Raw genomic sequence first — 27811 nt, 5'->3', positions numbered from 1 at the left:
CTGATACAAATGTGTATCACACACTAAAAGATAATATTTTATACATAATACTGTAAACCAAAATTAAAATATACAAAAGAATTTGAAAAACCTTTTGCACAGCTGAACTCATAGTGCAGGTTTAAGATAAAAAATCTGTAAATGAAGTAGTCATAACAAATGTTGAATATCAAATACATTCTAAAGTATTTTACGGAATGGCTTAATTATCAAGCCTAAGAACTGAGGATAAAGGATGTTAATGACAAGCAGCCACATACAGAACACAAAGCAATAAGTTTAAATCAGACTATTTTGGTTTGTGTAGCCCTTTATTAGCAACTAAAATAGAAGATATCTGTTGTACATCACGGGTAGTAACTGACTATACTGGAGTTTTATTATATTCTAATACAGGATCATTTATAAATGCATTGTTTTCCTTTTTTCTTTTATTAAAAAGCTTCCACCCCTTTTTCCATTTACAACTTGCAAAACTATTCTGAAAGCTGAGTACATGTGCACAGGTCTGCAAAGAGTGCAAATTTAGGATATGGTAAATGCTTTACATGTTGCATTTGTAAGGACTGTCTGCCACCATACCTTCATAGCCATTACCTTTTCTAAAAAAAAAAAAAAAACAACCCACAATGTTTTGATACCAGCCTTCCTTCCATTGTCCTAAACAAGAAAGCATTTTTAAATGAGTTGAAACTAAGGAAGGACTACACCTACTAGAAAAGAAGAAAGTTCTATTAGTTTGAGGTTTCAGTATACCCAAAGACCAGGGACTGTATCTTTGTAAGGGCTAGGCTGGGACCCCGTATACAGAGTGTGTGCAGGTGCCATCCCTGAGCATTCAGAGGTTCAGTGGACCATAAGTGCTCCAGCTGCGTAACTCACTGAGCTGTCTTGCCAGTTTCGACACTGGCTTGACTGAGCATAATTCAAAAATGAAAAGCTCATATTCATTCCATTCTTCTGGAGCTCGTTGATAGCCTGAGGAGAGTTAAAAAAAAAGGATCAGTGAAATAATTCATGACATTTTCTAGATCTCAGTCCTCCCACTAGCCCCCTGGGAGTTCTTGCACACTCCCTTCAGAAAACAAGAACCTCTGAGTAACTTGTGGAGCTAAAGCATTTCTGTGCTGTTGCATCCACAGATGCTCCCATACCACACTACGTATACCTATGCAGCTATATTAAGCAATACTAAACAATTGTTCAGAACAGAACTAAAAGCATGCTTTCCAGAGGATCTGTGGGGAATGCACACAGAAACAGATATAACCAGAACAAAATACCACTATTAACGCTTCTTAGACAGCACTTTTTTCCGTTAAGGAAAAAGAATGTATCAAGTATATTAAGTGTGAAAACTGAAAGAAATGAACAGTTTAGCTGAGATTAATTGCAAAACTAATCATTATTTGAGGTTAAGAATTGGATATTTATGTAGAGTTAAGCCATAGTACTGAATTTTGCTACATGCATCCCCAATACTGATATTGCTCATATAAACTTTTATAGGCCTCACTTTAAAAGATTCCTCTTGCTGTTCTTCACAGATTTCCAGTGAATTACGTTTTCCCCCATAAAAAGGTTAACATGCCTCATGTTTTAGACTTAAATTACATTAAAAATATAGTGGAGATTCACTCAAGCAATATGATAAATCTGCAGCACTCCATCAGTAAAACAACCGTGACCCAATTTAAATAACTAAGTTAAGCCAGGTTTATGCCTGCACTGCATCACCAAAGCAGAATACAGTAGCTAGAAAGTACCAGTTAATCTGAACTCTAATTGCCATAAATTTATGGGTTAACAATGCACTGCACTCACACTTAGAGGCAATTTCTCATCATATTTGCAGAAACTCAAAAATGCTGTCACACATCACAAGGCATTCACGATGGCTAGCTAATAGCAATACTGAAAAAATATATAAAGTATGTTTCTAAGTATTGATTTATAGAAGTATGTACTTCTTCATGGAGATGGATTTTGTTTTAAGTGCCACGAGAAAGTGAATGACTATTTCACTGAAATTCAAAACGAACACGGTACCTCATCTCCCTCAGGCAACTGAAAACCTTTGCCCTTGTAAGAACATTTGTCTATGTGCAAGACAAGGAAATTAGAAACCAAACTGCGAACACTTGGGAAAAATAAATTAATTCAATACTTGCCTCTTCAGGGCTAAGGAATACTCCAGCAATATTACATTTAAAACAAATGCAAACATTTTGCTAGAGGTTGTGCTTTGTAACAGATCAAAAATTACTTACATTTAATAATACACCAATAGGATGTCTTCCACATATTGTATTATGGTATTTCTTCAAGTAATTGCTAAAAGATACAGGATCTAGTTGCTCTATAATGTTCATACCCTGGAAGAGAATTGATAGCCATGATTACTTCACACATGCCTAAGCAGGTGTTTATGCATCACCTACTTACGACAACATAGAGTACTTGAGAAGTAAAAACCCTCTATGTTCTAACAAGGGTATCAAGGGAATCCCAGCATGTGAGAGTCTAGCTTGTGGTCTTCTTGTTGCCACCTCCTAACAAGCAAAAAGTGCAGAAGCTCTTCCAAAGCTGTCAGTGATCCAAAGATCTGTGAAGCTATCCTTGCAGACATCAATGAAACTCATGTTAAAAAAGCTGCTCCCACAGACTAGATGACCCCCACCTCCAAGGATGCCCTGCTTTCATAGGATTTTGCACTGCAATAACAAGTTTACTAAAAGAGCAAAGCAGAAAGCAGCTTTCCTCCATCTCTTCTCCCTGTTAACAGCATTCATGACAGAGCACTTGCCTCAGACTTACGGATATCCAAACACCCTAGACAAATCATCAATATACACGTGCAATTCAAGCACATACCAAGTGCAACGTACCCTAGGCACATCAAGCATTCAAGGCAGTTGATCTGTGCACAGGCTGGTCATCTGCTCGGAGCATAAAAAGCAGATGCAGAACATCTCTAAACACAACGGTGCACAACAGAACCCTACGAGCCAGGAGATGATGCCTCCACATTACATGAGGCCATCACATCTAGACATGCTTTTTTTTTGATCTTAGTGAGACCCATGATCCCACGGAGTTAGTTATATTGTCAAAGCCAACACTTGTATGCAAAATAAAGCTTTCCACGCATACAAACATTTGCATTCTCAAAAGGCAAAAAGAAACCTGCAACTGCAGATACAGACTATTCTTGCTCTATCCCCACCTAGCAAATCAAATACTATTAAAGTAGTTTAAAGCAGGTCTAACTTAATTATTGTCTGGGTTTCATCATGGCTTTGCTATTTTAGCTTTATTAGCCTCCATTCTCTGCTGTATTTCCTTCCTCTGAAGACGATTAATTCCCTTCACCAGGTAAATGAGCCCCAGACACTTACTAATTCAGTACGACACATAGCTGTGCCTCTTGCATGTAGTTGAAGAAACAGAGGTTTTCCTCAGACTGGAAAAAACCATACACTTTGCATGGGAACAATAGGAAGTCTAATATTAGAAAGCAAGATCAGAGGGAATTTCTCCAAAGGCTTCTTCTCATTCTCTGATTGTCCCAACCCCTTCCCCTGCTTTTAGGAAAGCGTAGGTGATAAAAGGAGAAATCGTGATACAGGAAGCAGTCAGTCTGAAGTCTCCACCTCAGGAGTGAAGCCTCTCAAATACTCTGCAAGGGTGTCAGCTGATCTGGCAGATACGCCCATTATTCAGACGGGATCACAGCTTAGCACGGAGGAGCTACAGATTCCCGAGAGAGTCCGGGAGGATTAGATAACACCAACCATAACCACCACCTTTGTGTAGTTTTAACTAAAAACAGACATTGGATGATTTCATAGAGAGATCAATTTTATGGAAAAAATAAACCAAGCTATGCTGACCAATTGCTGGCAAGAGTTCAGTTCTTCCAGGGTCGTGGAGCGGGTGTTTGGACCCCCGGCTGGTAATTACAGCTGTTACTCACTCCAGACCTACAGAACCTGAACGAGTGCCAAAAAATACAGGTAGCTGTTCTCTGACTAGCAGTGATTACACAGACATCATTGCATTTCTAAGACGTTTAAGAAGCATGTTTTTGAACCATACATTTACTTGTAAACAGCACATGTCAATACACAGCTAGAGAAAGCAGAACCAAAATCTCATCTGTATTCTCACGTGAGAGCAAACATGCATAAGGCACTTCGTCAGATACCAAACAGCTTGTAAGAACATATTTTATGCATTAGTAAACACTCCTGTGACTTTTTAAAAAAAGGAATGGCTGCTCAATTGAGGGGCTTATATTATAGCCGTAAGTCACCAGAACACACTGTGCATATGCATTTGAGCATTTGCCTCAAGTGAATGGACATGGATTTATCAGAATGCCTTGTAAGCTTATTTCAATGCACAAATCAGCACTGCAAAACATTTAGAGCTACACAGTTCATCCCAGCAAATATCATCCGAACTCCATACACCACAGATTTGAGAAAAGCCATAGGAAATTGGTATTATCCTGTCAGCATTCAGCTGTAAGGAACTACCATATATTTCCAATTTTAAAATTGCGGCAGAGCAGCAAAGATTCCCAAGGTTGTTTCTCAGTCTAAAATGATTTTGAGAACAAAGGAAATAGTTCTGTCAGGTTGTGTTTTGTTTATTCCGGAAAGAAGTATGAAGCTAGTCAGAAATTACCAGCATTCAACGTAACTGTTCTGAATCACGTCCAGCTGTATCAAAATGTATGACAAAAAATAAATCACATGATAAAGATGCAAACTATGACACAGTTCTGTAGCTTATCATATGGTTATTATGGCACCCCACAGCAACAGCATATCTCAGTTAACCAGACATTGTAAATGGAATCCGCAATATCCTAGCATACTGCATGTCATATAATTAAAAGCACTTACAGTCTACAAAAATGATCCCTACAGGACCAAGTATCTACCAGTTGACAAAACAAACTCAAAAGACAGCCCCCACAGGCTATAAACCAGTCAAAGGATTGTAGAAGTTTAAGTTTGCAACCAGTTACCTCAGCTGCTTCTTCACACTTAAAAACAAGAGCCAAAATACTAGTAGCACACTTCTGGAACTGGGAACAGACTTGGGTTCAGCACTAGTCAGTCCAACTCTCCTTGCACGCATGAATCACTCGGACCAGGAGATAAACAAGCAAAAGGAAGATCACTGGCTGGACACAGTAAAGAACGGAAGGCTTGGCACCCAGGCAGAAAGTCATGGTCTTGCGTAATGCCCAAGCTAAAATTTCCTCCTGGGCTGGAGCACCGTGGAAGGTGCTAACGCACTGGAGTGACACCACAGAAACCTCCAGAGTGCAGCATTTCATTGGAGCCACCTCAAAAGCCAGCCAGGCTGCGCACTGCTTCTGCACAGCTCTTTGCCTTATCCTCCCCCGTGTCCCTTCCCCTTTCAGTATTCAGGGAAAGAAAAACCTCCCACTGCCTCGAGCGAGGTATAAGGTTTCCCAACTAGATATAAAATGAGCAATCTGGCAGAGCAGATTGAAGTGCTCAGTCTGCATTTTCTGGCTAGCCATAATCAACGAATAATTACTCCTCAGTGATCTATTAAGGAATACTCCCCAGCTCTTCTTTAAGAAGTTGGCAGGTATCAGGCTGTGATTTACAAAGAGTGTTGTGCATCAGCTGCCTCATTGCAGCTCTTCATTTGAGGATTCTTCCCCCAGGTCCCCCTATTAATCAGGGGGACGTGTACCCCTGGCAGTGGTCACGCTGCAGGGTGCACTGAGGCACCTCCAGGGCAACAGCGTGGCCGCAGTAAGAGTTGCCATGGAGAAACTGACGCTTCCCCAGCAATATTTACTACTCCGTATAGTTTATGCTCGAGTCTAAGGGCTCTAAATAAAATGACAGCAAATGAAATTTCATACAGTGGTAACAGATCACCTAATCTTCAATGCCCAGAATGTTTCATGTTGCTTTAGTGCTGCTTATGCACAAGCTAGGAAAACCACACATATGCACTTAAGGCCTGATCTCACTAAGAGACTGTTGTCCCCTCATAACGGGATTTACATTACTTTCTCTTTGGAGAAGCCTGGTGGTTATAACAATACGAGCCTGTTTAGTATGCCATATCACATTAGAAAAATTTAACATTCATCTAAGGAAACAGGAGGTAGCTGAGCAAGGCACATAACATTGAACGAACTCCTCTAAAACGCTGGCAGAACATTACAGGGAGATCTTTGTGGCATTGTGCCTGATGTCCCAAAGATCACATAATACTGCAAGAAAGAAATTTCCAAAACCCACCACAAGCCTAGCCTGCTCTGCACGAAGTCTGGATGTGGAATCATACATTCACATATACATGATATTAGCCAACAGAAAAAAAAAAGTTTATTGCCATGCAGCATGTTTAGTTTTCAAATTAAACTCAAGACTGAAAAAAAAAGTACTTTTAGAGTTAGTAAACCACGTACAGTAGGCATCCTTTTCAGCAGTGTTACAAAAAGTGTCATTTCCTGTTGGCTGAGTAACTACAAAAGGTAAGAATTAACACAAAGCAATGTATTCACCAAGAGTAATTAAATGCCAAAGTCCAGTCCTCCTACAAGCTTTCAGTGCAGAGATTAGCAAGGGGAAACCAATGTTTGCTAATGCACCTTAATCTGCTCTCCTACAAAACAAGCAGAGCTGCAAATTCTGGGACTCTGCAAAAACACTCGTCTTCATAACAAAGAGAAACCTCTCAACTGAGAATGGGAATTATTAAAAATGCCGTTAAGTAGAACAAAGGCAAATTATTCTGTTTCCATTCCAGCAATGAGTGGTGAAAACCAAGGACGTTAATATAGATACAGAAAGCAAAAAATTCCAGAGATTTCTCCAACAGATTTATTATTTTATTCCTTCAAGACAAGTGGGGGAAGGGGGGGGAAGGGCATGAAGAGGAGGAGATAATAAACAAACATGCCCTAAATAACAACAGCTGTCTCTTCCAAGAGATATACAAAAGTTGCAGAAATTATCTGATATTTTTTAGTTGAATTTTAAAGCCATTTGTTTCCAGGAGAATTGCTTCTTTTCTGTAGCTTAAATATAGTTTTGAAAATTAACAATTGTTTTTTCATTTAAAAAAAATCCTTGGCTCCTGTGATTGATTGCAAAGAAAATGCAACAAAATTGGCATCATGCTCTTTTGTGTACTTAGCATTCCCTCCAGTCCTTTGCCAAACCTTGAACAAAGAGTCTAGTACTTTTCCCCACCACCTACTACAGAGTAGAAGGTGGGTAAGACTACACCCAAGGAAACAGGGACTTCCATTTTCCTAACTAGCACAACCCCCTACAGCCTTTCCTCTTCAAAATGAACGATGCTGAAACCATTGACATAATGACGATGCTCTTTCAATATGCAGCTATCATAGCTATCAAGTCTGAACTACCACAATACTCAATTAATAATTTTAATTGCTTCCCATAAACATAAGAAGGTGCATGGACAGGAATTTAGTTACACTAGGGGATTTTAAGTAGGTGAACATGCATTTATTCTCAAGTGATGTTTACTAGATTATACCCACAATAGACTGTGCACACTCAGTAAAACAGAAGATATTAGCTAAAAACAACAGCTAAGTTCTTTTTCTGGTAAGCAAAGGAAAAGTACACATTTGATAAAAATCGCTAATCTGCAATACTTCGTTAGAGAAATTTCTAAAGTGTTCAAAGTAATGTAAAGTACAGGAGAAATTTGTTAGTTAGTTCCACCAAATCTGAAAACTTACCATTTTATCTAGGTGCTCAATGGATCTATAAATTTCTCCTTGGGATTCATCATAGTAACTGTAACGGAACCTCTGACCTTGAAACAAAAATCATGTATAAAATAAAAAAGGGAAAAATTGTAGCTAAAACACTCCCTAGTACTTACAAAGTAATTGAAACTATAACATCTGTAAGTAGTAATCCTCATTTATTTCATACTTCTTAGTTCCTTCCACTGAGGAAATTCTAGGGCAATCATCAAAGTAGCAGCCCAGAAGTGAAGTAAAAAAACTACATGGGAAGGGCAGCTGTACTTGAAAAGAAAAGCCTACTATGTAGAACTGACACTGCAGTACCACTTATTAATTACCTGTTAATGCCTTGGACTCCAATTCTATAAATTAACAAGTAAAGCAGTATTTTTTTTTACTATCCCTCTTTAGACAGAAGTCAACCCTGGAGTCAAGCTACTTGTGTTTGCACAACAATACCCACTGTAAATAAAGATTAAAGGAAAAAGTTCATGATAATTCAATTAACAGTTCTAGATGGTTCATTAGCCACAACAGAGCGCAGGTCATTCTTATATAGCTCCAGCTATTCCACAGTTCAAAGATGAGTAAAATATGAACTTAATTACATAAAGTGACCAAAGATGACCATGAGAAAAAGAGAAGAAGGTCTGTTGTGTAATATCAAACATATGTTTCTGAAGCAGTTCCTTTTCCAGTTATTGTCACACTTAAAAGGAAAACAAAGCATTAAAGCAGAAGGACAGAAGTCAAGGCTTCTGGAAGTTCTGCCACCAAGATGAACTGGGATAACTCTGGTGAACTGGCATAAATACTCCATTTGCTATCTTACCCAGCAATAAAACATACAAAACTTATTTCCAGCAAAGGGGGATGTTGCCATGTCCAGTGACTTTTTACCTAGTTAGTTTTGCAAATTCCATTGAGATGCTTAAGGGTAAAAAAAAAAAAAAAAAAGGCAAGAAACTTCAGACATTTTATTGCAACAGTGAAGAGATGCTTATAAACCATACACCTTCACCACTTCTTTCCTCCACTATACTGAAAAGACGTTACATTATTTTTTATCTATTGTTCCAAATTTAAAAGATATCCTTTTTTTTAAGCTTTACAACGGTGCTTAAGTTTCAAAGATACATTTACAAGAAATTAAAATACTTTATACAAAAGACATTCTTTAAAAATAACTAAAAAATATTCATCGTACTACTATAATGAAGAGATGTGAAACTTACCCCAATGGCAAAAGTCAGAAGAAACCACAAAGAGGTTACTAGGATCAGCTAGGTATTTACTGAAGAGTTTTCCAAATTCCTGCTCTTTTGTCTCACTCAGTGCTCCGACCAACACAGGAATAATAGTAAACTCATCCTTATGGCTTACAAGCAAAAGAAAAAAAGGTTGTAATTTAACTGGCATCTTAAGGTTTTTTAGGGCTTGCTAACAAATGGCAGAATGATTTAAAAGGTCACTACTGAACTAAAAATAGAGTTAATTTGATAAGATCATACTACGAAGTTGTTTTAAAGCTTGAAATTATTTCAATTTCACAAAACAACTCCCTCCCCAGAACAGCATCTATTTTTGCTGCAAGGTGAAAACACCAGGTCAACAAAAAAAAGACACAGTGAAACCAATTAATAAAGAATGAAATTCTCTCTGTGTAAGTGCTGCACAGATGTTGGGTACTTTTCCAGAAGCTATGAAAATGCTCAAGATGGCAGCCAGATATGTATATCGATACTCCAGCAGAAATTTAAAATGCCATAGAAGAACAGTAGAATAAGACAGGAAAAAAAAGATTGACAAAAAACATTACTTTTAATAATCGTATATTTTTTTTCCCAAAGTACTCATCTGAAATAGCAGTTGTAGACAGACCCCTGATATCAATGTTCCAAACAAATTTAAACTTGCACAGGAAACACCCATTAGTATTTGAAATTTTCAGAAATGCCTTGCAAAAAGGAAAAAAAAAATCAGCTATTCAGAAAGAGTCCTGTAAGAATGTCTAATACTAACTCCATTAAGTCAATATAAACCTATAAACTCTTTAATAATGGGTGTTCCAATTTCATTATTCAAGAGTTTGTTCCACTCACAGTTTCTATTACTGCAACAAATCTGCATCTCTGAGCCTTTCCCCCCAAATTTTTTACTGGGGGATGAGGGACTGCAGTAAGAAAATCCCTATAAAGGGTATTATTTCTTCCTACCGTACCTTCAATGTTTCAACTGCATTTTAATGCACCTACTGCTCATTCTTGGACAAGTAGTAATTAGCCCGAGTACCTTTCCATGGCTTTAGCAGTATAAGGCAAATGCATTTCAATACTGTGTTCATCTTCATCTGTCTGTAGAGACATACGCTCAAACATTCCAGTCTTCCACAATTCTCCATAAACTGAAATGAATCAAAATAGTTATTTTTACCCCCAGACATAAAAAGCAAAATACAGTCCATCATTATCAAAACCAAGTCCATTAAATCAAATTACCTGCCTCCAAGAGTTGTCAACATAAACCACTTTTTTTTTTTAACGTAGTTTTAATCCGAAACTGATTAAGTCAGAGACACAAACATAGCTTACTCAATTCACAAATAAGTGTGTTTAATCAGTGGCCTTGTTAGTATGCAGGAAGATTTTCAGTTATGATACAAAATCTAAACAACAAAATAAAACATTTGATGATACACATGCGTCGGTCTAATCATTTAATTCTTATTTGACCAAACTACGTCATAATGTTTCAAAAAGAGTTGACCAGCTGAGTCATTACTGGACATATTGCTATTTAATCAAATTTACCATTAACTGAACTATGAGGTCTAGAGACAGCAAAAATTGACTAAGTAATTCGCACCTATAGGTTATCTTTTCTTCTCTTAAGTGCACTTGGTGAAATGCAAACAGAGTGATCTCTGCATTGGAGAACAGTCTACTTGATGAACAGTTTGATGTAGGGCTCTGCTTTGTTCTCCATTCCATGAAGTTCTACAAAAACTGAAACATTTGTTACCTCCGGTAAATTCTGCAGGCACTGTGCAGAAAGCCTGAACTAGCTTGATTCATCACAGCCATAATGAAATAGCAACACAAATTTGGCTAATTAGCTCTTCTGAAAAAGCTAGTGTATTATTTAAGTATGCCTTGAAATACATGAATATTAAAACATCAAGATCATCTTCATTGCAGTTTTAAGCTTAGTCTGGAAGATTGGTGTTTCATGGACTAACGGTTTTAGTTCTCTAAGTACTCCACTACTTTTTACAAAAAGTCATGCAACAGTGCATCCAAATACAGCCAGCTTGTTGTTCCATTATTAGAAATAAACTCAAGCCAACTCAAGTGCTATCTTCTTTGCAGACAATACTGTGCAGAATGGTTGAGCAGGTGTGTAGGGGGCTATTACTCAAATGTAACACTTTTTAATTTTGAGATCCCTTTTAAAGATCATTTGCCAACAGGCGCACACTCATAACAGGAAAGATAAGCAGAGACTGATAGTTCTTTACATGCAGGAGCAAAAGACACATTCAGATTTTAATATAGCAATGCCTGCAACCACCAGGATCTTCCAGAAGTTAGCTTTCATTGGAGTAAAAAGTTTTACATTTGTATGCCACATAAAAGCAATGACGTGCCCAACAATGCGAGGGTCCTCAGCACTGCACTGCCACAGTTAGTACTAAAGCCTCAGCAGTCTACAACACGTAAGCTTTATTAGGCACTTACTCTTTTGGTCAATTCGGAGATCATACAGAGGTGTTCTATAAATGTCCACACTGGAAAGTGCACATCGGGAAAGGGGCACGTGATGGGAAGGCCCAAGAATGAAAATTTTTCGGCTACAACGATTAACAAAAAAGCCCAGAATTTAGACAACAGCAATTGCACGGAGACGTGGTTTAGAGCAACAAATTTAAGAAAAACGCTGACGTACAAAGTGATAGTTTCAGCAGTTACCTGGTGGTTAATGGTAGAGTTTTTCTCTACTGTGCATGAGACCATGGATCAATCAATGACCCAGCCTTGCTCAGTATCTGAGAAATGATTTGAGATCAGTTCAATAATGCTTCACGTAGCCTTAAGCCTCTTAAACAAGTTACGTATCAGAGGGCACTAATCCACTAGCCATTGAGTAGACTCACTTTAAGGCTGAATTGTAGCCCCTTACAATAGATTTTTGGTTTCTTGCCACGGACCATCTCAACCTCCAGTTACACATCACTGTCAACAACTACAGGCATGTACCCCCAAAATGAGGATTAGAGATTTGTCATCTTTATAGAGCCTTTCACTTATTTATTTGATTGGCTTAAATTGGAATTTGGTAAAACTTGAAGTAAGGCTAGTCCCAAAGGCTGTATTTACCCAGCTGTTGCCTTAACAACAGGGATTTGGACACACACTTTCATAGCATTAGCTGATACTGGAAGCTTTCACCCATCATCATCATATCATTTCATGAAGTCATCAGTTCACGGCTCTTGATTAGATGTTAGAGTTCTCCTGCCACAAGACTTTAAAAAATTCTACAGGAAATGCAACTTCTTCCAAATCAAGATCCTAAGATGTTGTTTCTGTACTCAACTAAAGCGATGGGATACATTCAGAGATTTTTTTCCGCTTGCATGTGGAATGTTATAGTAATCGATATTAAAATACTAAAGCTGTTGACAGTGCTCATACAAACAAAAAATCCAAGTGTTCAAAACTTTGGCTGAAAGATTAATTATACTCTGCCAAATTCTAAACATTCAAAGCAATAAACCAGCAAATGATCCAGAAAGTTCAGTCAACTCACTGTGTCACTGAACCTGGGGAACGCAACTCAGTCTGAAAGTTTTAGAGAAACCAGCTCTCTGTCACACTGTAAGTTATCTTCACTTTGTTTACAATAGCTTAGAATGTATACAAAACACTGTCTTTGGGGAGTATTACATGTTATCTCATAAACAACTGATAAACACAGCCAGTTTTTATGATAACACTGCCAAATACATACTCCAAGTAAATACTGGAGACATTTTTAAAAAATGTTGCAGTCCAAATATGTAAGAATTTTATTTCTTTCTAGAATAAATGACTTGGTATTTTCAGAGGCAGGCACAGGCTACAGTGGGTTTTTGTTTTGTTTTAATTTGGGGGTTTTATTTTTAAACTGTGATGCTATTAGTAACAGAAGTCCATTTAAAATTATTACAAGTATCTTTCACTGACTTCAAATATTATATACACACAATGGTCACTTTTTCTCCACAGCAGAAGAGAATCCTGGTAGCATTCAGCCCATAATCCTGCACTGAAAAACCAATGCAGAATTTTGATCAAATATTTTTATACTTAAAAACAAACAAACCTCCCACAAAAAACAAACAAACAAACCACAAAATAGAAACAAAGACACCCTGCAACCAGTTAAATAAAAAAGGCTCAGGCTTTTATAAAAGCAATGGAGCATCAAAGTAAATTGTGTGTCATTATTTTCTAAAAGAAGACCTTTAACCCCTCCCTTCCAAAGTAGTTGCCAACAATTCTCAAGAATTTTTGCAAATATCACTTTACATTTTCTTCTTCAAAAATACTGCAAAATATTTTTCTTTTGTAAGATCTAATCAAACTGAGCATTTACAAGGTGAAAGAGGAGTAATAGATATATAAAAGACTAAAAAGAGTAAAAAAAATAATTTAGTACTTCAAGGTATAAAAACAACAAAAAAACTGCATTAAGAATCATCTTAAGCTTTCTAAAGAAAAACTGCAATACTTACGTAATATTAGGATCCACTTGTTTGTAAGCATGGGCTGCACAAGATCCACAATAGGTATATCCTGCATGGCTACAAATCAATATTTAATGTGTTAACATTTTGTACAACATATATAATGTTTAAACTATTATTAAATGTTAACGTCTTTATTCCCAAACAAGAATGATTGAAAAAGCAATTCATGGAAGAGCTGGAAAGCACTGTTGCAGTCCTGTACATGGGATATATTCGTTAAATAACTGGCAGTGATTAGTATGTCAGCTTCCTGATCGAAGTACCTTTCCTTAATTGTAAAAGATACTAGTGGGCAGACGACACAATCGCATACTACCAGAAGCGCACAGCAATCCTAAGAGCGCAGCCATAAGACATGGTAACAGCAAGCTGTTGGAGAAAGCTCTCCTAACCACGCTCTGGTGACTGAATAAGGACAGTAGACGGGTCTGGCAAAAACACACTACGTGTTAAAACACGTAAACAGAGTATAGAAATGTTCTGTCAACAAAGAGCACCTCAGCAACAGAATAAATGGGCACATAGGAAGGAGTCGAATGCAGCACTGCAGTTTTTACTGCAGAGAACAGGACACATGCTCTTATCATTTCCTATCATTCTCACCTAGAGACTTTGCCTCATGTTACTACTCTGTTCCAGAAACACCTGTAATTATTCTGACTACTCATTTCAAAGACAACATCCAAAACTTAAGATCCATTTTAAGACACTTAAAAACAGGAAAAAAAAATCCGGCTGAGCTGCTAAAAGCATTAATTCCAGAGAACATCCACTGTCCAAGGTCCCAGGCCAGGTGGTAGCATGATTGCTCAGCAGCACCTTGCAACAGCTCAACTTGAGCTTTCCAGACTATGTTTTTAGAGAATGACACTGAAAACGATGTGTGCCACAAGTCCTGGGACATGCCGGATGTTTGAAGATGCATACTCCCCATTGGCATCACTGGAGGATTTTGTATTTGTATGTATGCGTGCATGTACATACACAGACGATACCTGGAGCAAGTCATCCTCAAAACTACTCCTGGATTTTACTTCAAAACAGTACTATTGTACACACTAGGTACAAAAACAGCAACTGAGATCTAGTGAATCAGCAAGGTAAATTATTTGACAATGCCAACAGAGCCTTCTGAAAGGCTCCCTCTGCTGCAAGCTTTTTAAGTCTTTCACAAAATGTTATTAGCTCCATCCCACTTCACAAGAAAGGCATGGGTGAATGAAGCACTGTGGCAAGACCATAGAAAGATATCCAGCAGTTCTGGAAAAAGAACCCAAGTTACCCAACCCACAGTTGAAAGACCTCTTTACAGATATTTCTGCAACAAAGACTAAGGCAGACCTGGGACAATTCCTTCCACCGACTCAATACTATTATGGAATACTTCTGCCATTATGTTAATACTGTGTTACGACAGGAAAAACAAGAAGTTAATTACGGTACTTTTTCTAGCATTTCCTTCCTACTCATAATAAACTGGAATAACAAACATACTTTTCTTATACATCTCAACTACTGTCATTAAATTTAATTCTATCTAGATAATTTAGATGGCCCCTGTTTCTCCTGTGGACCAAAAATAAACAGAAACTTAAAACACTGAAACGCAAAAGCAAACCATTTTGGATTGCTGAATAATGTTTCACTACAGCTGATAAGCTTTGCAAAGTTGTCTTTTGTTGCTTTTTTTGTTTGTTTGTTTGTTTTTAACATGCATAGCAGTTCTGTACTACAAGTGCATTGAAAGAGTTGTCATCTTAGGCTGCCATTCCACCTGTCTTAGTGGGCCACTAGGGAAACAGTATGTCTTCCAAGCACCTGTAAGAGGAAATTAATCATATACCAAAATGTGCACAGATGTATGCCACTTCCACTGCAGATTCAAAATATTTAGAAACCACACAACATTCCTTTCAGTTACAGGCAAGTCTTAACCCATTCTCAAAAATCACTCTGAATATGCAACTGTTTAACAACTCAACTCATACATATACACCAAAAATAAACTCCAAACTTACGGTGCAATAATGGCTCTAGCAGGTCTCTTTGTGGACTGTACTTGAGAAAGCCAGCCTTCTAGTTGTGCATTCAGCTGGGGTCCTATGAAGAGACAAGGAAATACTGAAGCCTTAAAAAAAACCTCCAAAATTAACAAATACAGTCCAACAGATTTAAAGTCATCCTCAACTTCTAACCCCTTATTTCAACCTTAAAAACAAAAAAGTGTAAAAACCAACACGCACATAACGTTTAAGTTCACACTAGAAAAGCTTTAACCTGCTAGGCTTTGAAGATCATTTATTACCTATCCATAACAAACCCGCATTGTTTCTTGCTCTCTGGAGAGATGCACATCATTAGAAAGGGTGCCTACTGAACTCAAAAGGGAGGCTAACATTCCCAAAATTCAGAAGTAAAAAGTCAAGACAAGTTTGCCAAGAGAGGCCAATATGGAAAGATGGCATACTTTACATACTGTAACCTGGAAAACTGTAAATACACAGAAGACAGCTAAAGTGAGAAAATACCATGCTAATACTAATTCCATAACCACTTCTGATCACTCATCATATACTACAAGTACATATATTCCTGGAAACATTAGCTTGGGTAATCAGTCAACCCAGTATTCAACATTTTGTTTCCTAAATCCTGTACCTCAACAAATAGCAAGTGTCACTTGTCAGCTAGTTGAATGGAGAATAAAAAGGCCTTCTAGAAATACAACATCAAGAGGCACATTTTTAGTATCTTTCATTACAAAGAAAACTTTTTGACATAAACTACTTCTGAAGAAGCAAGTCTGGTAGGTACAGCACAACTTTCTTTAATATGAAGAATATAAAAATCTCCAAGTAAAAATCATTAACCTGCTATTGTTATAGGTTATTATGAGCAAAGAGGAAAAAAAAAAAAGACTTCTTTCAGTTCACTCTGTGCTTTTGGCAGAACTCTATGTCAGCAGAGTTTGTGTGTAATTCATGACACAGTAAGCTGCTTTTCCTCCACCATGTACCACATACATCTTCCCCATGCAGGTGTAAGGCCACCAACTGCCAGGAAAAAAAAAATCAATTTAAATTCCTGAAACTATTTCACAGCCGTATTCCAAACGGACCAGATCTCCAGTTGACAGCTGTCTAAACAGCTGCCTATGGCTCCACAGAACTTAGCAAAGATGGCAGCTTCTGCAGAAGCCAGCCAGTCACTCCTCAGTGATGAAGCTGAGAAGCTTCCTCTGGAAAGCTGAGGGATGAAGGGGAGAAAGAAATCAAAGCCACCTTTTTTTTTTCCTAGCAAATTTAAATTCAACCATTTCATGGGGAAGGGCGGGACCTTCCTTTGTGGTTGCAAAGAATATACTTGCTTACAGGCAGAAGGTGAACACTTACATGTAGAAGGTGCAATGCTGTTCCCCTGTACCAACAATTGCTTCAAATGCCTCAGATGCTGCCTACAGCTTTAACATGGTGTAGTGGTTTTACCAGCTGGGCAGCCAAGCTCCACCATAACTGCCCTCTCACTCCCCCTCCTCAAAGGGAAACAGGGAGAAAATACAATGAAAAGGGCTCAAGGGTTGAGATAAGGACAGGGAGATCACTCAACAGTTATTATCATGGGCAAAACTGACTCAGCATAGGGAAATTAATGTAGTTTATTACCTATTACTAACAAGCTAGAGCAGTGATCAAATTCTACCTAAAAACACTTTCCCCTCATTCACCCTCTTCTGTATCCTCCCCCTGAGCAGTGGAGGGGAATGGGGGCTGTGGTCAGTCCCTGAAGCTTTATCTCCACCTCTCCTTCCCGGTCCCTCCCTGCCCCTGCTCCCCGTGGGGTCCCTCCCACGGGATGCCGTCCTGCCCGAACTGAGCCTGCGGGGGCTGCCCACAGGCAGCAGCTCTTCAAGCACTGCTCCCACACGGCTCCGTACCACGGGGTCCATCCCCCAGGAGCAAACTGCTCCAGCACGGGTCCCCCACGGGTGGGCGGCAGCTCCCCCCAGACCCCCTGCTCCTGCGTGGGCTCCTCTCCACGGGCTGCAGCTCCGGCCCGGGGCCTGCTCCTGCGGGGGCTCTCCATGGGCCGCAGCCTCCTCCAGGCCACAGCCACCTGCTCCACCGGGGGCTCCTCCACGGGCTGCAGCGTGGAGATCTGCTCCGTGTGGGACCCGTGGGCTGCAGGGGGACAGCCTGCTCCACCAGGGGCCTCTCCACAGGCCGCAGGGGAACTGCTGCTGCCTGCCTGGAGCACCTCCTGCCCTCCTGCTGCACTGACCTTGGGGGCTGCAGGGCTGGTTTTCATCCTCACTCTCCCTGCTGCTGTTGTGCAGCAGGTTTTTCCCCCCCCCCTTTCCCAAATCTGCTCTCACAGAGGTGCGAACAACATCATTTATTGGCTCGGCTCTGTCCAGCGGTGGGTCCCTTCTGGAGCTGGCCCCTATCTAACAGGGGGCACCTGCTGGACTCTTCTCACAGAAGCCACACCTACAGCCCTCTGCTACCAAAACTTTACCATATAAACCCAATACACATGGCAAAAAAAACAGCATGGATTAGCCACTGTCACTGCTGTAATACAGTAACTTTGTGAAACAATGAAAACGTAAAAACAAACAAACAACACATCAATTTTGTTCTACTGCTCCTGTTGCTTGGGGAAATTACAAGCAGCAGAGACATGCAATGGAGGTAAGGATAGTGACAACTTAGAAAATGGAAACTGTTGGGGAAACTAATGAAAAATAAATAGATCTATTTCCATCTTCTTTCCAAGCTACTAGGGAACTAACAATGCAGTACTCTTATTACAGAGTCATCACTACTGTCATACATTTAACAGGGAAGACACTAATAACTTCACAGAAAAAAAAAAAAGACTTTCTAATTCTCCCAAAATACATACAAGTACTTTCTGAAAAAAGCCCTTTAGGAGACAACTTTTCCAAACATCCCTTAACCAGAAACTTAAACTGCCCCATCTTCCCCATTCTCCCTGACAAAGGTCCAGTGGCAGCCCAAGAGCAGAAATGCCAGAACCTTTGGGACAGCCCCAGGCGGACCCGGCACTCTCCCTGAGCCAGGCAGTATGTGGCTTCCTCTGCTCCTTCTCGAGCAGCTATTTTTGATTAAGAAGGCAGTTAAGGAGATTTATCTTTAAGACAAATCAGGTAACTCTGTGAACAGTTTAAAGACCAAGTGCAGAATTTCTGGTAATTTTCTAAAATCCCTTATGAGTGTTCAAAGCAGGCCAAAGCTTGTGATGTTACAGCGTAGTAAGAAGACGTAGGAGAGTATGATGCCCGGGCTTGCTTAGTCTGTGAGTACAGAGAAAATGACAAACTAACATTTTTTTTCTAGAGGCAATAAAATAGCTAACAAATCTGTATAACCCAAGGGATGAAACTTCTGTCAGGATTTACTTAAAGACCAGGTAACAAATCTGCTTTCAGATTTCTTCCCCTTCACTGCAACTTTACGGTGCCTTTTTAGATCCTTAATGCAAGTTTCCATATGAGCAGATATGCTTTTTTTGTCCGGTGTTGTTAGTTCATTTTTTAGTTAGTATAAATAAGTAATCACATCTCTTTCTCCAAAGGACTAACACAGAGGCAGAACAGAGAGTACAAGATATCCATCTGACCTTTTAGCTAAACCCAACCCAACAACCCCCAGCACCCCAACAGACCTCACGTTAACAGGCAGGACCACAGCCTACCTGCGGCTTCCTGTTCTTACAAGTATTTCAAGGGGGATATCCTAACACTGGCATTTTCTTGTTACCAAATTGCCCAGGGACAAAAAGCAACTGGTAGCATCAACTTGAAGCGCTTGGAGAGGTTTTACTTCTAATTTATCAAACATGACAGTGCTTAAGGCAGAAGCCAAAATATTTGAATTAAATATATACAATATAAACAAACCCACATTATCACAGTAGGTATGCTCTGCCATATGGAATTATATTAAAGGAGATGAATAGCTTCCTCATGAAGAGCACTAAGTTTTATTCACGTGCACATTTCAGTTGAACTAGAATAAAGCCTTTGCAAACAGTTCCTGAGACAAGTGAAGTAGTTAGCTCCTAAGCTGACAAGCAGGGAGAAGGAATAGTGCTGCCTACCTAACCTATCGCAGCGGTGGAACACAGGAGAGGTCCCTGCCTCTTTAGCAGTAGGTGGAAAGCCCAGCTTGAGGAAAGCAGCAGACTGAGCACCACTTTTTTTTTTTTAAAAAAAAAAAGGTTAGTAGGATAGAAAGCCTCAGTGGATACTACTCCCATGCAGAGTCAACTTTTAGGCATCGGCATTTATACTGTAGCTTTAGCATTAATACTATAATAGAAGACCTTCCATTGATGTATTTTGTTGCTTCATCTATCGTACAAGCTTCACTGAAACATAATATTATGACCTGATTTCAATCCTATGACATTGGGTATAAATACAGGCTTGTAAACTAAAGAATGCTGAGATTATCTGTGGATATTTCACATCCTGTTTTGTTTAGTAAACTGGCAGAAGTTATGCCAAATCAAGAATTATTGCAAGTACAGACCAAGTCTCCACCAGAGAAATTTATGGAGACAGTTACAGACAGATTTTGTTCAAATTTCCTGCCAAAAACACATTGTTTTTACAATCAACATTGTCCACTACAGTAAGCAAGAAGGAATCCTTCCATGTTAAATACATGCCAGTGTTATCCAATGAATCAAAGACACCTGGCAGTCACACGCTTCGGTTCATCACCTCAATTTACAGCTGTCACAGTACACGCTTTGTGGGTTAAGCCAAACTAGAACATCCTCCCCACAGCCAAGCTCACCTTGCTGGATGAGACTGAAGCACTCATACGTCACGTGTCAATGCAGTACACTGGAAGCTTGGTAATGGTGGCTGCTGTGGCCAGAGCAGCGCAAAACCTACCTGTCCAGCTTGACAGACCAGACGCGGTGCTTGCTCTGAACCATCATCCTCAGTGAATGCTGCTTTTGTTGGACGAGCAAAAAGCTCAACCAAAATTCTGAGCAGCAACCTGGGAAACCTGCTCAAATCTCTCAGTTGCATGTACAAGCACTTGCAGCAAGGCAAGCAGTGGTGGAGCACAACAACAGTAATGCTTTTTTTTTTTTTTTTAAAATGTTCTGTGCTTTGTTTTCAGAAAATGGTGAATAACCAAAATGCAGACCCTGTCCCCAGCTTATACACTTCCAGCTGTTCCTCATCTAATTATCTGCTACTCTACAGGAACCAACAGTTTTTTCTGCACTTTACTCCTTACATCTTTGCATTACCTTTACCCATAGATGAGAAAGTCTACGGCTTAAGAGTACTTTTAATAGATATCACAGCAGATATACTTGTTAAGTCTTCGGTATTGTAAGGTGTTAGAAAAATGAAGGTAAGTAATAGCAAAACCTTGCAGGGCTAGCACACATTACTTTCATCACTGAAACTACAGGAACTCCTGTCTCCTCAACTTTGAAGAGGAATAAATAACATTTAATCGACTTGGCAGGCAAACTCCAATCTAAAACATTACAGAAGGCTAACAAGTTTATCATCGTAGTTAAAACTGAAGAAAATACAATGGTGGTTTTAGGGAACACAGGCCCCACTTGAAAAAAACAACTTTTTTTTTTTTAAATAAACTGTTGCAGTTTCTAAACTGCAACAAAGGCCAAATCCTTGAATAAAGAGAGCGCAAGCTTTGTATGTACAAAGACTAGGATTTGTCAGGAATAGAAAATGATTTTCAACGATTCATGTTGATGAGCACATTCTCTGCTGCTACCATATAGACTCTTCCAATACTGAATGCTGATGAAACAGTGCTATCAGCCTAAAAGCAAAGCAGAAGTTTACTTATGCAAACTACAGAACTGAAAAAGAAAACATTAAGATACAAATGAAGATTACACTCAGGCTACAGAAACTCCTATTATAAACATTGCAAGAAGAACATAAAACAGCAGGTAATGCTTGAACAAGGGAAAATAAAGCTGAAGCTGTAACAAAACATGGAAATCTGCTTTGGTGGCAGTTCCCACTAGCCTGACCCAGTTTTCCTGTATTCCACTAGCTCTTCAATTTCCTTTGCTGAAAGCTATTGGGAAATAAATAGTCAAACGCTACCTCCATCCGTTATGAGCACTGGCCAACACGCACCTCCATAGCTTCATGAAATACCTTCCTACCTTTCCAGTTAGGCCATTCGGAGATCCAAACAAATGCCCTTCTGCTTTGTAGCTCCATCAAAGTGATTTGGGCTCTAATGAGAAAACGCTTAGGCGCTAAATGTAATCTGAATTTATGAAAGTATTCGCTAGGTGATACTTGCAGGCCTAATTTAACACCACTGGGAGCACACCAAATGTAAAGCTCTTTTTCAATTTCAGTTGCACTGTAAAAATTGAATCCACATTCTTTACTTGGAGTGTCTTGGTTCCGAGTGTATTTAAGTGACTCATCCAGAAACAATAGCCCGGAAATTGTATTTTAATTTATTTTGGTATACTTTTGCAGTATACAACGTCGAATAATACAGTCTGCATATTAATGTTGTGTTTCTTGATCGATTTGTAAAAGATAAAGCAATGACGCACTTTCAACGTGATCTCTAAAAAAAAACAGAAGGCCAAATGAAGAAGAACATCATGCTTAGTATTTAACCTTGCAAAGCAAATAATTTATACATTTGCAAGACTGCAAGGTAAGAACGCTTGTGCTTGGCTGTATTTGAAATGCTCCAGTTAATATCACAACATTACAATTTTGTGATCAATGAATTAATCACCTTGCTCCTGCACAAAGCTCCTTTCACTAATTCTCACAACAGGTCGCTACTCCCTCTCATTTCAGTGACCCTCATGTGTATTTTGTATTTATTTTCCTGGATCCACTCATTCAAGACCATTCACGAACACCATGGCAATGAATTACTTCTACATTACATTTATGAATTGATGAGTTATTGATGAGTTATTCCAATTTGTGGGAATATGCCAGGGCTCCTGGCACACAGGAGGTAAGGACTTCCAAAAAACTTGTACGAAATAGCGTCCATCTTCCTCGACGCCCTTCCTACATCCGTGTTCATAGTCCAACACACAAGGCTGCTCACATTCTTTACTTCCAGCCACTTGTACGACTGCGGAGACTCAGATCCAACACAGTACAAAGGAGCGTCTCTGCACTGAGCTGAGGTAGGATGCCGCAACTCTGAGGGTCAGCAAAAGACATCCCAGCAGCAGCGTTCACCCTGAAATTGTGGGTAGCATGCCTGGTGAGAAGATAGCGGCTCTACCGGAGCAGGAGGTATTGTATACCTATTGCATATTGTGTATTCTGCCTCCTTTGGGGCTCATACGCCAGGGCAGCAGTAACGACTACCATGAGGTTTAACCTCTCTTCAAACATCTGTGTGGAGACAGAACATTTGCTTGGCTCATCACACCAAATACTCTGGAAAACAGTAAATGCAACGGCCTTTCAAGCCAGCACAGCAATTACTAATTGATTACAAACTGATGTTTGCATCGATAAGCATATGGAAATTGAGTTCCTCTGAGGTCAAAGGACTTGGCCCAGGCTACCAGAAAGCACACCTCTGACCACTAAGGTTTAGTCATGGAGACCAGAGGAATAAACCATACCTAACGCAATGACAAACTCGCCTTACAGGGCCAATTTCAGCTCGTGTAGTATTGTTATTCACACACTCAGTTGGATTTTGCTCGTGTGATTTGGAATTGCTTGCTAAAATCCTTGGTGTTTGTCTGTATCAGCATGCCACTGACGGGGGAAAGGCTGAGACAGGACTTACCCAGCACTACTACGGAGCGCTATAGCACTTGATCAGCGCCTCCAGGAGGCAGGCAAGGCAAGCCAGCTGCCAGAGAACAGAGCACGTTAAGCGCCCTAACGTGCGATATCTCACTTGTAATGGCGTGCTGTGCACAGAGTAAGGAGAAAAGCTAGGTGGATACACACACGCTAATATTTATTCTTATTTCTTCAATGCGTGGACCGCTTCCACACAGAACTGGCTCAATGCTTACAGCACCTACTCACTGGAAGGAGTAAATCGAGAGAGAGCATCCACACCCTGTCCTGCAAATAGCCTGTATTCAGGACAGCGTGCCATGCCTGTTATACTTTAGCTGCTCCTTTTGTATCTAGGAATGCATCTGTCCCAAATTTGAAGCCATGGAAAATTATACCATTTTTGTTTCATGTTGTCCTTAATCTTCTCCTTCCCCCTGCTGGTCAAAATCAATTTCTCAAGAGGTCTGGATGATAGGTGGTTGAATTAACCCAGCAGGATTCTCTTCCAAAAATAAATCAGTGTAATATTTTTCACCACAGAGCAATGATATTTTAAGAAATAATCTACGTGAGATCAGTGCAACAGGTTGATCATTTCCAGAGTATGCCTCTCTCGTTTCTGCAAGTGTTTTTAGCAGCTCCCATACACCAGGTTGCTATGCCAGAGAAGCAGTGGCCTGCCACATAACATTTTAAACCTTTTTTTTAAAAGCAGACAAATGGCTCAAAGCCTTCAAGTGAGAAAATAGGTTATTTAGACCAGTAGCCCACTATCAGCAACAGTCATAACGCTATTTCAGCTTGGAAGCTTACCTGTAGAGCTTCCCATTTTCACTGCTGCTGCTAAGGAGGAGGAGGAACAACACGTCTAATTGTCTGACCAAGCTGACCTCTGCAGGCCCACATCTGAAGCCCTTTACCATGCTACACAGACTGATGTGGAATGAACACGAACTTCCCCACACCAAGAGTTCTTTCTACAAGAGGAGGTCTGAAAAATTCAACCAAGACTACCAACATCCTCAACTGCAGAAACTTACAAAGCAAGTTTTCCTTTACAACAACGTGTTATGAAGAACACACGGGAAGCTAAGTGATACCATCACTACAAAGCCTCCTGCAACTTCATCAACAAATGGAGGTCAGTAATGTCTTCTACCTGGGCCGTCACTTTCCCTCTTGTAACAAAGTTGTTTACTTCCAGTAAGTCATGACATGCTAACACGTAGATGTGTCTGGGTGTGCATAATTACGCAGCCAGTCTCACTGGCTCTGAGAAGTTTATTAGCATCATATAATTAGGTGATGTATTCTCACTAGAGCACAGCGCATGTTTATGTTTTCCAGTGCAGAACAGGTCAGCAGTGCCTATCCCATAACTGGAGAAAATAGAAAGGGGAATGAGAGCCTCTTTTCAGCCAAAGCAATTGCTGCCCCACAGAAACGATCAGTCTCTAAAGACAAGGAACAGTATTTCTTGTAAACCCTTCTACAGACGTGGCGTACAGCCTCCAAGAAAAGTAGTGGCTCCCTCTTACTCGGTTGTGGCTTCCCCTCTGATACTGCTCCTGCTCCTGGAGCACATCCCCTGGAGCCAGGTAACCCAGTTCAAGGATACCCTTTGGCCACAAAAGCTGTTTTTCATTTTGAATCTATCCTTCATCCTCCTCTCCCTCAGCTTCCAGGGTCCCCTCCTCAGCTGACTGAAGTCCTTCTTCCCCAGAGTGGACTTCCAGTCAGATCTTACAGATACAGTTGGTTGGGTTTTTGTTTGTTTTGTTTTTATAAGCATGGCAATGGTGCTCTACTTTTGCAGTAAAAACAAACAAACAACAACAAAAAACCACCCCAGGACTCCAAGCATCACCCTGGACGTTTTGTTGGAGTTTCACCCTCGGGTACCAGGCACCTCTGGATGAGCTGCCATTTAACTGAGGTCATCCTCACACAGCCTCTTCAAAATGCTTTCAGATGTAACGATTTTGAACACGTGCTTCAGGAATCACGTTTCTCATTGCCCTTTTGGACAAGCAGAGAATGCTAATACAGTCATCTTAACTATGTAGTAGGATGAGGGTTTCCAGAGCATCTGCTCGTCCTGTGTAAGCAAGCTCAGCTCTATAGAAATAGAACAGTTTTATGGAAACGGGAAGCTTAAATGCTAACGGGTTTATATATAAATCCCATAAATCACTTCTGGGCCTAGATGGTAAGCACAAAGAGAGTAGGTAGGAAGACTTGACAAGATAGTCCCTGGAGAATCACAGGAATGCACCCAAGAACTGTTACAGCTCCAACTTGAATCCCTGCCTCAGCTGCATCCTTGAAGCTACGTAGGTTGAAACCACATGGTAAAATTCAGACTTTCCTCAGACTGTAAAGTTGAAGAAACAAGCCCATGTTGGTCTAAAATACAGGATGCTACATTACGTCTACGTTGAACACATACCCTCTTGGTCCTCATTTGTTCCCTCTTCAGTTTTTATGGGCCCTCCCTAAACGCCACTCAAAAATGAGTCCACCAGCAGCAAAGAACGGGTAGTCCCTACCTCGCTGAACGGGGAGGACTCCTGCTCTCACATACCCCGTGTAAATGGCACGTGATAGCTCTACAGAAGAGACATCATAAAGCTGTTTTCTCATTTAAGGAAAACCCTACACAGGAAAATAACACCTCCCAAAGCTCCAGCCTATGCAACATTAACCACCCACCCCAAGCACACGCACCCCAGCAGTTACCATTTACCCTGTTACAAGTACAGTCACCATAACTAGTTACAACATGATTCAGTTTAATATTGTTTTTTTTTTTTTCCTGTTTTCCTGCATTGGAGGTGCCTGGGCAGCCACCCCACACCTCCTCGACGAGCAATAACCAGAAGACAGCCCAAAAGCAACCAGAGCAACATGCTTCTGGCTGTCCCATCACAGACAGGTCGTACTGGCCAAACAGGTCACACAGACTTCCCATGGGGCAGTCTCACAGAGCTATGCACTGAATTAGTATAGGGGAGGAAAAAAAAAGAAAAAAGCACAGTACCTATGCTTCGTAAATGAATTATGAAGAAACTAGAGATCTTGTTTTATTTGCAGTATCTTGGTATGAAGTCCAGTACCAAACAAACTACAAAAATGTACGTTAGGTCATTTAGCCATTCCACTGTGCAAGGCAACTTTCTGCCATATTAATAAATGACAATACAAATAGCACAAAGGAGCTTTAAAGTTCTACCACAAAGCCTTAACATTCTGATGTCCTTGCACATGCTTAAATGTACCTTTGACATGGTTTTGTTCGCTTGCTGTAAAGAATACTGCCTACCTTTCTAGACAACTGGAAAAACCGTAATCACAAGCCCCTGGATGCAGATTTGAGACCGGCTGTGTAATGAGCACAACAGCTCTGTTTCGAATATTAAGCTCAGAAGGAAAACAGTTCCCCTCCATTGTTGTCTCAAGCCTGCGTAGCCACCATTGGAAGCCCAGCTACTTATCTCGCTGTCTGCATCTTCCTGCAGTACCCTCCCCTGGGTATTCCTTTACTTCCCTTTCCATTTTTTGTTTTGCTTCATACCTCATTCATTAATTTGGGGAGGAAACGGAAAACTGCAACTGCTGCAGCCAAGCGCATGGCTTTTCACATCTAGGTGTCAGTTTAGGATCCTGAAAGCATACGTCTTTTTAATCATAGCTCTCTCCATTCTCCGAGCTCGAAGCGTTCTTTATGACAGCCTCTTGCTCACCGAAGTGTTTTGTATCGCTCCCCACCCCACAGGCCAGGGAAACACTGCCCCTCGCACATCAGTTTCACGGCAGCTGCGGGAACACGAACGCGCATCCTACAGAGGAGGGCTCTGCCCCCGAAAGCAGCCAGGTTTATTCCCAAACACGCCCGCCACGAAGCCATTATCCCCGGTTTCCATTTTCTTCAGGGAGCGCGCGGGGCTCCCCCCTCTAAAGCACCACCTTCCGCTCTTTCGCTGCCAGCATCTCCTCCCTAACCCTTCGGAGCCCGTCGCGCACAGCCGCCTCACACCTCCTCGCTCCCTGGAAGAGAAAAAACAAAAAAGCACGCAACCAGCCACCCCCCTCCCTCCCTCCCTCCCTCCCTCCGGCCGCCCATCACCCCGGCTCCCCCCGGAGCCCCCCCCCGGCCCGGTGCCGCCGCGCGCTGACTCACGGCGGTACCTGAGGCTGTGTACCAGCTGCCGGCGTGGCTGGCCTCCCGGCAGAGCACCCGGTTGGACATCTTGCTGCCGGAGCCGCCTATGGTGCTCGGGGGAGGCGCAGGGGGACGGGCCCGGCCGCGGCGGCGGCGGCGGCAGCGGCGGCGGCGCTGCTCCCCGTCCTCCCCCGGCGCGGCCCGGGCCCGGCGGGCGGAGGAGGCGCCCGGGGGCGG

The 27811-nt window shown here is 40.8% G+C and overlaps 1 protein-coding gene across 1 annotated transcript; it reads right to left on the bottom strand.

Moving 5' to 3' along the window:
- Window positions 1–607: 607 nt before the first annotated feature.
- MEMO1 (mediator of cell motility 1) lies at window positions 608–27804 on the bottom strand. The gene is made up of 9 exons (XM_066993916.1): window positions 27601–27804; window positions 15602–15683; window positions 13569–13637; window positions 11530–11642; window positions 10085–10196; window positions 9028–9170; window positions 7781–7857; window positions 2271–2375; window positions 608–978 (listed from the first exon to the last, which is right to left on the bottom strand). The coding sequence occupies exons 1-9, from the start codon at window positions 27659–27661 to the stop codon at window positions 847–849; spliced, it is 894 nt and encodes a 297-aa protein (XP_066850017.1). The 5' UTR covers window positions 27662–27804; the 3' UTR covers window positions 608–846.
- Window positions 27805–27811: the final 7 nt, after the last annotated feature.

Source organism: Anser cygnoides, chromosome 3, assembly GCF_040182565.1.
Source record: "Anser cygnoides isolate HZ-2024a breed goose chromosome 3, Taihu_goose_T2T_genome, whole genome shotgun sequence".
Classification (NCBI taxonomy): domain Eukaryota; kingdom Metazoa; phylum Chordata; class Aves; order Anseriformes; family Anatidae; genus Anser; species Anser cygnoides.
The sequence above is the reverse complement of the archived record's forward strand: the minus strand, read 5'-3'. Positions and strand labels throughout refer to the sequence as shown.